This window comes from Salmo trutta, chromosome 29 (genome assembly GCF_901001165.1).
Source record: "Salmo trutta chromosome 29, fSalTru1.1, whole genome shotgun sequence".
Classification (NCBI taxonomy): Eukaryota; Metazoa; Chordata; class Actinopteri; order Salmoniformes; family Salmonidae; genus Salmo; species Salmo trutta.
In genome coordinates, this window is record NC_042985.1 from 25,713,872 (window position 1) to 25,723,857 (window position 9,986).

A 9,986-nucleotide genomic window follows, 5' to 3' on the forward strand; every position below is an offset into this window, starting at 1 on the left:
GGAAATGATGCAGCTGAACCCCAATGCTGAAAATACCTCTCACAGCATAACAACAAGAGACCAGACAGGATGTGGATGTGCTGTGTGTCAGTCAGCCCCTGTAGAGTGGAGCAGGATGCAGGATGCATGTCTCTTATCATTGGCCATGTTGGGATGTCTGAATCAGCCATGTCAGGTGGATAACTGTGGTTCTCCCTCTGTCTCTCTCAGGTACCAACCAATGGTCGCGTGGTGCAGCCGGACAGAGCCCCTCCTCCCCCAACTATGAGAACTCCCTGCACTCACTGGTAAGTCTCCCTGCCCCCCTTCTCTTCCCTTCCCCCACACCCTGAGCACTTTTTAATGGACACGCACACAGTAGATGGGTTCTCTCGCGTAGGGCAGGGTAGCATTACATGAAGATTCTTGGCTGACAAATGTCGGCGTTGGGGGGGGGGTGCTGCTGAACAATACCCGTCCCTTGGGGCGTGTCTCCTGCCATCTGTCCCCTACTCTGTGGGCTTGGGGGGGCTGGGGAGCCTGGCAGCTGTTGCGTTGACTGAACCACCACTGCTCCAGGATTCCTGCGCTAGCTGCCTGTCCGTCTGTGGACCAGAAACACGGCTTGGGATCAGTTTTCACCCCACGCGGCCTGACGCCCACATCACACATTCACACCATCGGCTGTGGGGATAAATATTTACCCACTATATTTGAATGCCACCTACAATGGGATTTTTGTGAAGCGACCAAATCTATGACCAGTGTGAACGGCGAATATGTGGGAGGGATGTGACCTCATGGTGGGAGGAGAGGACGAGGGGTCAGGAGTTATTATCTACACAGGACCACAGTTTTGAGGCTGCCTGACACAGTGATTAGTTACGATATGTCTGTCTCTGTCTGACTCTCCTCTTTCTCTGTCCTTCTATCTCAGTCTACACTATCTCCTGTCCTTCTATCTCAGTCTACACTATCTCCGTCCTTCTATCTCAGTCGATACTATCTTCGTCTTTCTATCTCAGTCGACACTATCTCCGTCCTTCTATCTCAGTCGACACTATCTCTGTCCTTCTATCTCAGTCGACACTATCTCTGTCCTTCTATCTCAGTCGACACTATCTCCGTCCTTCTATCTCAGTCGACACTATCTCCGTCCTTCTATCTCAGTCGACACTATCTCTGTCCTTCTATCTCAGTCGACACTATCTCTGTCCTATCTCAGTCGACACTATCTCCGTCCTTCTGTCTCAGTCGACACTATCTCCTGTCCTTCTATCTCAGTCTACACTATCTCCTGTCCTTCTATCTCAGTCGACACTATCTCCGTCCTTCTATCTCAGTCGACACTATCTCTGTCCTATCTCAGTCGACACTATCTCCGTCCTTCTGTCTCAGTCGACACTATCTCCGTCCTTCTATCTCAGTCGACACTATCTCCTGTCCTTCTATCTCAGTCTACACTATCTCCTGTCCTTCTATCTCAGTCGACACTATCTCCTGTCCTTCTATCTCAGTCTACACTATCTCCGTCCTTCTATCTCAGTCGACACTATCTCCATCCTTCTATCTCAGTCGACACTATCTCCGTCCTTCTATCTCAGTCTACACTATCTCTGGCTCTTCCACTAATGTTTATTTGTGCTCACATGCTTTCCTGTTCTATCTGATTTTGGCAGAAAACTCGAGTCCATCAGCAGCTTCATGAGCATCTCCAGGATGCCATGTCATTCTTAAAGGATGTATGCGAGGTACTCCTGTCCTTTAGATGGAGACTTTACCCATCAGTGTTTGACACCTTTTCACATCCTTAGTTGTTTTTCTTTCTTTCACCAGCTTGGCCTTCGTTCCGTTCCATTTAATTGCAGTTTCAAATGTTTTGTTGCCATGCTTTGTATTGTTGTTTATTATTTCTATTTTGACATTTCAGCTTGCAGTAATCAGCTTAGGAGCATAAGATGCTTTAATACCAAATGAATAGTCATGGTGCTCCAAATGAGTGGTGTGCCAGCCCGTTTATCAGTTTCTATAGATACAAATGAGGATACTTGTCTGTTATGAACACATGCATCCCTTGTGTCCCTCCTCAGGTTGAAATGGCTTATCTTCATCTGTTTTTGAGTCTTTCTTTTATGCTTTTATTATCCCTGTGGTGTTTTTTCACTCCAAGATCACGCCATAAAATCACAATGTCCTCCATTTTTTTGGTCCTAATGTGCTTATAGTTAACTGCTCTGTCCTCTCTCCTGTTCTTCGCCCCCCACCTCCCCTCTTCTCTCTCGGTCCTCCCAGTCTCGGATGGAGGATCGACTGGATAGACTGGATGATGCCATCCTCGTCCTGCGGAACCATGCCGTGGGCTCCACCACCAGTCTGCCCAGTGACATACACAGCCTGCTGGGACAGAACGGGCCAATTGCAACCCTCGGAGCAAACTTCCCTGCCGCCGGATTGGTTGCTAGTCGGACAGCAGCTATGGTATGAATTAACTTTGCAGAAGAAAAATATCTTGAGTGTTTTAGATGTTAAGGATATTATGTTTCATGTGTTTTGCAACTTAAGAATTTACTTTGAATACTTAAAAGAAAGTCTGTTTTTTTCGACTGAGGAGAGGCATATGTGCTTTTGCGTTGCGTTTCTCCAAATAGGCTAATAAACAAGCCTTGGCCACCTGTTCAGAATGAGTCCACAGCCATGTGCAAAAACGCTGCCTTTTTCCACAGAGAGCAGTTTAATTTAAACTCACATACTTTCCATATGTGTAATGGTTGGCCTGAAGGCTTACTCTCCTTAAGAAAGACCTCATATACAGGGTTGAATGAGAAAACCAGGCAAAATGGAGTGAAGTTCTGCTTTGGTCTGGAAAGTGTTTGTCAGTTGCACTCCTATGAGGCGGCTCCTGGGGAACGAGGGGATGCAGGTCTCGGTGCAGAGCATAATGTGTTTGCCCATCCTCCATCTGAACTATTTCATATCGGAGAGGAGAGGGATTTGAGCATATCTGTAGTGGAAGTTTCAACAGAGGGAGACAGTTCTACACTAATCCCTAGGTGATGGGAAATAATTTAGGCCATATTTTTCCTGAATTTTCTGAATCAGTCCTGGCGTACGTGGGTGGAGGGTTGGATTAAGATCCTCTTGGATTAAACTCCCTTCTCTAAGAAAATGGATGGAGGCATTGAGGGGATGTGATGGAGGGGAGGATGCTGAGGACTGAAACATGCTCAGCGTTTCCTTACCTCATCATTTACTGTCCAGACCTCAGCCTCAGTCCCAGCTCCTCACAGGAACCTGTCCCCCTACCACTGGCTGATTAGTAAACATTCTTGCTGAGGAGTAACATCTGTGAGACTAGTCCTTGCATTACTCACATGGTAATCGGGCCAACAAACCCACAAGAAAATTGGGAGGCATTTGATCCCTGGCCTATGGTAACAATCATATCCAATTTTCAAGTGGACAAGGTTTGGATGTGTTCTGTATTTCTGCCGTACTACTTCTCCCCTGACTGTTCATTTATTGGAGTTGGTGCTCCTGTATCTGTACTGCCAAAACTAAAACCAGGGCCATTTTACAGACAAGTTTACAACCTTTGACAGCCTTCGCAGCATGCAAGCTTGGAGCCTGTGTCCCTTTTGCCCAGAATAATTTAAATACAGGGACTAGTATTTCTGGTTTGGTACTCTCTGTAGAAGGAAGAAAATGTCCCAACGCACCATGTGTTTTCAGTCATGGCCATTTTGATATTGGTGTTGTGGTCCTTGGAACTCTCAGGATAGTATTTACTGGTCTGTGACTAAAAATGTTTTTTTAGTGGTTCTCCCATGGTGCAGTTCAGTTTGGTGTGCTCATTAGTGTTGAGGGACTATAGTGATGATGTTGGTGAGCTGTGAGACTAAAAGAGGACTGGCTGTGTCTGCATGAACACAGAGCTTCCTCTGTGGTAGAGAGAGAGAGGGTCCCCTCAGACTGCTGCTCGCTCAGACAGAGCTCAGCCACCTCAGCATGGCACTCAACTCAACAAATCTGAATGGTAGGAAGCGCACGCCTGAGGCCACAGTCTCCACCCAAATAGAGGTCCTCAGCTGTATGGTAATCAGGCCCAGCCAGGAAAATGGCAGCGTTCTTCCCTCGCCAGCACCCCCGCGCCCCTCCTCCTCCTCCAGACAAAGACTTGTTTGGACACCTGTTGAGAGCGATGCAGAGATTAGCGTAGTGAGGAGGAGGGGAAGGGTTTGGGGGCAGTGGGTTAACAGAGGCCAACAGTGACTTGGGATCACATTCCATAAGAAAAATGGAAGATACACCCCACCCCGTACTGGTTTCCTCTCCTCCTCCCCTAGTTCCCAGAAGAGAACCAGATAGCTTAGTGGGGAACATGTGGTAAACCCCAGCGAGCACAGCGATGGTGATGCAGCATGGTGGGAGGACCCTGTTTCACAACCAATATGGAGGGGAAAATAAAAAAAATGGTCTGTTTTTGGAGTGGGTTTTGCCTTATATTGCTTCCAAATAGATCAGTGATAGATGTATCTAGAAGAGGAAGAACCCTCAGAACATAATGACCGTGGCTAACCCAAGAGAGAAAAGCAATAGAAATGAAAACAGAAAGAAAAGAGAGACGGGGATAGGTTTACCATCACATACTGCATTCGTTATTATGAAGAGATTATACAGCAATACAAATGTGTGTTTGTGTTTCCCTTATCCTGAATATGAATTATGCATTTTGTTATGGTGAATTACAGCACCAAAGCACCCCCCAGTGTCAGAACTGAGGGACTTGGGAACCATCGTTAGTTCTCAGAAACGGACTCCTTTACTGCAGCTCCACCTGTAGATCCTGCTTTTAATATGAGGAAATATGATTGTTTAGCTCACCAGAAAGGTCAGGCATTGTGTTCAATTTGTCATGACAAGTGTTTAGAAAAACCTGTTGTGAAATCCAAGCCAAACATGCATTTTTACAAGGGTTTTCAATGGACAGTTTTCCACCAAGGTTCTCATCATCGGCTTGTAGACTACAAAATCTCATTCAAAGCTCTGAGCCAGGCTCTGTAAGGTTGTTATTTCATTTTTGAACAGACAGCAACAGCATTCCATTTGTGAAGGTCAGTCTAAAGTGAAGTTGAACAACAAAGTTCTCTTTCTATCTCTCTCTGCTTTTCAAGTGTGAGATATCTGAGTCATAAAAGCATTCTCTCTGGTTGAATATAAATCGTTCCTTTCCTGAGTGTACCAGGCTCATTCAGACCCTTCCCTACAGCTGAACGTGTACTGTCTCTGTCTCTGTCTCTGTCTCTGTCTCTGTCTCTGTCTCTCTCTCCTCTCTCTCTCTCCTCTCCTCTCTCTCTCATCTCTCTCTCTCTCTCTCTCTCTCTCTCCTCCTCTCTCTCTCTCTCTCTCACTCTCTCTCTCCTCTCCTCTCTCTCTCTCTCTCTCTCTCTCTCTCTCTCTCTCTCTCTCTGTGTTCTGACAGGGTGGTTCTCACCGGGATGAGGCTGGCAGTTTGATCAACAGTCACGGAGGGCCGCCCAGCGTGGGCTCCATGTCCAACATGTCCAGCATGTCCACCGCTGAACTCAACCACCAAGTGGAAACCTTCAGAGGTATTCACCCATGACCATCCCATCTCTGCACTACACACCTAAATAACTACATGTGAAATGTCTGTTGACTGTAAATGATCGGAGATTCCATTTGAACTGATTCTCTACCTTTGTCTGCATGTTGCAGGTCTGGCTGCAGGTCTGGCTGGTCAGGTGGCTGCAGCCCTGGAGCTGAAGGTAGAGAACCAGGACAGAGACGACATGCATGATGGCCACTCCTCCGACGACCTCGGCTCCGGAGACGAAAGCGACAAGAGAGACATCAAGACTCCCAGAGGAGGCACACGGACAAGGTAAATAAACCTAATAACCACAAACATGAATCTTTCTGACCTGTCTAAAACATTCAGTGCCCTTAGAATGTCCCTAAATCTCCCTGGAGTCCAATCATGTGAATAGCCAGAAGCAATCAGCCTCATTCTTACTGTTGCGCCTCTGGGCCTCTCTCCCTCTGCAGCAGCATCAATGAGGATGATGACAACCTGAACCCAGAGCAGAAGGCTGAGCGGGAGCGCGAGAGGAGAATGGCCAACAACGCCCGCGAACGCCTGAGAGTGCGAGACATCAACGAGGCTTTCAAGGAGCTGGGCCGCATGGTTCAGCTGCACCTGAAGAGCGAGAAGCCCCAGACCAAGCTGCTCATCCTGCACCAGGCCGTGGCGGTCATACTGAGCCTGGAGCAACAAGTCAGAGGTCAGCATTCCTACACTCTCACATGTAACACACAAGAGTTATAACACCTCTTATGAAGAGTTATAACACCGCTTATGAAGAGTAATGACACAAGTTAATCTGTTTCTATACACGCAGAGCGGAATCTGAACCCCAAAGCAGCCTGCCTTAAGAGGAGGGAAGAGGAGAAGGTGTCTGGCCATGGGATCTCTGGGGACCAGCAGGCCCACCATGGGGTCCACCCCGGCCTCACCGATACATCCAACTCCATGGGCCGACTCTGAGGAGCACACAGGTACAGTACAGTGGTACATCTCCATGGAGCACCATCCACACACTCTCACTCTGTCAGTAATAGCTGTGATGAGATACTATATTACTTACTTTGTGAAACATCAGATTTTGTGACTGAGTTATTCCTGTTTTTGCCCCTTCAGATCAAAATGATCCAGATCAGTTCTGTAAGATAGAGATGGTGCCCTTGCTTCCCAATGGCAGACAGGACTCACAGTTTGTGACACAAATTGGAGGCGACAGACCACTTGAAGCTAAACCCCAGACTAACGCAATCCTTAGCTTGAAGAAAAGCCCAGTGTCCAGGTCCCTGTGATGACATCCAACACATTTCTGCCCACGAGAAAACTTCAGCACATATCACTGTCTGCAAGCAGCGTGTCGCATCTGAACAATCAGAGACTGTCGCGATCTCCTCCACCCTCCCATGTGGAAGTTTGCCTTGTGCCTAAACTGAATTGACGAATGCATTGTAACAGCAATTATGTTTATTTGTTTTGTATTATTTTTTCTATTTATTATGTTACTGAGCTGTAAAGTCTGTCTAAAGGGAAAGCTATGAATATGCTTTAAGAAGCCTGTGGCTTTTCAGTTGATCTACAGTTTGCCAGTGTCACTAGTATGGCCCAGCCCTTCTCCCTAGCCAGTCTCGGACTAGCCTTAGCTAAGATTCTCAGGCTCCTGAGAAAGATACAAATTAATATATTCGGCAATTTAAAGGGATCTTTAGGGCCCAACTAAAAATCCATTGGCGGTATTGAGTACTAAAAGACTTAAGCATCCCATTTAAAAAAATAACATATATTATTTATATTTTATTCATGCCGCAATGAACAGCATGTTTAAACCAAAACGCCCTGCTCATGTGTCCGTTTGGTATAGCTCAGTCTTCATGTTACTGACATAATTAGAGGGAGAGGACTAAACATGAGTGGTGGGTATGAGCCCAGCTAAACAGTGTTCCATACATACACTAGCCTGAACACTATAAAGTCTGTCACAGGTGACAGAAGAATGGCAAACTGTAGTTTTCCTGATAGGTCAACTACAGACTTATAAGGTGTTTATTCTCAGTAGTGAACAGTTCAAATACAGAAAGCAAACCATTTACAAACCTTAGCATTCCCTGCATATTTCTTAGTGTCTTAACTAAAGGAAAAGGGTCTTCACTGCCTTTTCATTCCTTTGCCATATAGTGTTAAATGTAAACAATGACATATTTCTGATATTGCAGTTTGTTTTCTATGTTACAGTATGGTCTCTGGTTAGTTAAACAGCCGTGGTCATGCTCTTTGTAATCGCCTAGCGCTGTTTTATCAAAGATTGCTTAGTGAAAAAGTAGAATCCAAACGACGACCACAATATCACCTGGCCTGAATTACATTTTCACCTCATTTTTTTCTGTTAAAAATAACTAAAGAAAAAAAGTTTAAAAAAAACATTATTCAAAGTTATCAAAAGTTATGTTTATTTGTAATTGTATACAAATCATTTCTCTAGGCTTCATAGTAAAGCATATGATGTCAAGCGTGAAATAGCAGAGAGGAGTTCTAAGTTATTTAGAATGGCTTTGTTTTGATCCAAGCAGTGAAGTTACTGGTGAAGGAAAGGGAAGGGGGAGCTTTAAGAGTTCACATGCTGTTAAACATCAGAAACAGTTGGTCCTTCAGATAGGTATAGTACAATGATGAACAAACGCAGTTTTGAGCAGATCTTTTTTATGTTTCAGGATGAAGAACAATGGTCACCACTTACATTTTGTATCTGTGTGCATGCTTTACTTTCTTTAAAAAAAGTATTTTGGTCTTAACTCCTGGTTTTTATTCCATTTGTTTCCTTGTATACTGTCTTCCATTATTATCCACCTTTAAAACAAGGCTGCCACATCCAGAGACAAGTAGCCTATTCTGTGAAAATAAAGTAATAGAAGGATGTCATTGAAAACCACTCCAAGGAGTTTATACATTTTTGGGGGGGTTTTACAATCATTTTTTTTGTGATAAATTTGGAAACGTATTGTCGTGTTTTCTCTGACTGTATGTGGCCTTGTTCATTTCAGTATTCATGAGCTTGTATTCATGTTGCTGGCAGACTCTGATTTGAGGTTAAAATGTATGTCACTGCCTGCTCTCTCATTTCCCCCGTAATTTTCGAATGTTCTGCTGTCTGTCTCTTTGCTCCTATGTTAGACTTTTCTGTATTCCCAGCTGATTTTCCTCGTATAATATATGAAAAAATAAGATAAAAAAAACATTTGGCTTATTTTTCACTGTAGTTATTAGTCTTTTATACAATAATATTGTAAGAACATTTCTCGAATTCTAAATATTACTCTTTCTAGATTTTTTAAATCGAAAGTTTTGAGTAAAAAGTTTCTTACTTTATTTTACTATATTAGATAGTAAAATGTACGGTTATTTACCATAACCTGACCATTATTATCCGAAACGTACAAATAGCATCCTAAACCATAGTAGGATTGTAGCTGGCAGTCTAGTACATTGAGGTATTGTACAAGCTCAAATTTTATGAAGGTGTGCTCTCCATCTTGATCTTCAGTCTCCATTGTTGGTGGATAAAAGATATGTACTTGTGTCCAAAAATTCTAGGTATTGTTGATTCACATCAAAAACTAGCAGCAAGAAATTGAACTATCCGTCTCTGTAACAGAAAACACAGCATGTAAATAACATTTATGTAGCAATAAATGTGCCATCTTTTTTAACACAATTGTATGTGGATATATTTCCTTCTTTGGACGTCATCTTTATTTTCTGTTTCTCCACCTTTAATTTTTCAGTAATTTCCATTCAATTTTGAATTTTGTGATTGTTTTATGAAATGACATGCTGGTGGTGCATTTGGTTGAGCTCAATACAAGTACAGTACCATGATGTGTTCACTCCAGTGAGCTACTGACGCCACAACCCTTCCCTGGTTCTCCCCCGCAGAAGACTTTTCTACAGTGGATCTTGGCCAAATGAGGAACTCTGTGCAAGAGTGTGTTTTATAGTATGTTACTAATTTTTAAAACAATATCAGTGGACCATTGTAGTCTGTATGGAATATATGTTTCTATTTTTAATAAAGTGTGATAGCAGCAAACATTAGTCTCATTTTTCTAAAGGCTGTTTTCTTTTTGAATTTCATTTTATGCTCACTTACAGAATAACTTTGAGTGGGTATTACTTTCGTATTGATTATTAAGGCATCACAAAAGAATAGACGACACGTTTTGTCAAATTCAGCTGCTGTGTGCGTTGTTTACAAGTATGAAATACAATAAAATGCCACACTTGTCATTCACAAATAAGAACTTAAAAGGTGCCCATTGCATTTAAACAAAATGTCAACAGGCATGCAGGTCAGTGGTACACATGCAAACATGAAGATATTTGCATGGACATTTGCAGAAGCATAGTGTTGGCTGTC

The 9,986-nt window shown here is 43.7% G+C and overlaps 1 protein-coding gene across 8 annotated transcripts in view; it reads left to right on the forward strand.

Annotated features, from left to right (window-relative positions):
- LOC115167234 (transcription factor 12) overlaps positions 1-9,659 on the forward strand; it is a 93,385-nt gene extending 83,726 nt beyond the window's left edge. For 5 of the 8 annotated variants that reach the window (XM_029721434.1, XM_029721435.1, XM_029721436.1 and 2 more), the window contains 8 exons: positions 211-287; positions 1,659-1,730; positions 2,272-2,457; positions 5,459-5,588; positions 5,716-5,881; positions 6,046-6,281; positions 6,399-6,555; positions 6,698-9,659. In XM_029721434.1, the coding sequence (XP_029577294.1) occupies positions 211-287; positions 1,659-1,730; positions 2,272-2,457; positions 5,459-5,588; positions 5,716-5,881; positions 6,046-6,281; positions 6,399-6,544 (1,013 nt within the window). In that variant the 3' untranslated portion in view covers positions 6,545-6,555; positions 6,698-9,659. The remainder of the gene's footprint in view (positions 1-210; positions 288-1,658; positions 1,731-2,271; positions 2,458-5,458; positions 5,589-5,715; positions 5,882-6,045; positions 6,282-6,398; positions 6,556-6,697) is intronic. The other 3 variants (XM_029721438.1, XM_029721439.1, XM_029721441.1) reach the window with 1 other exon arrangement.
- Positions 9,660-9,986: the final 327 nt, after the last annotated feature.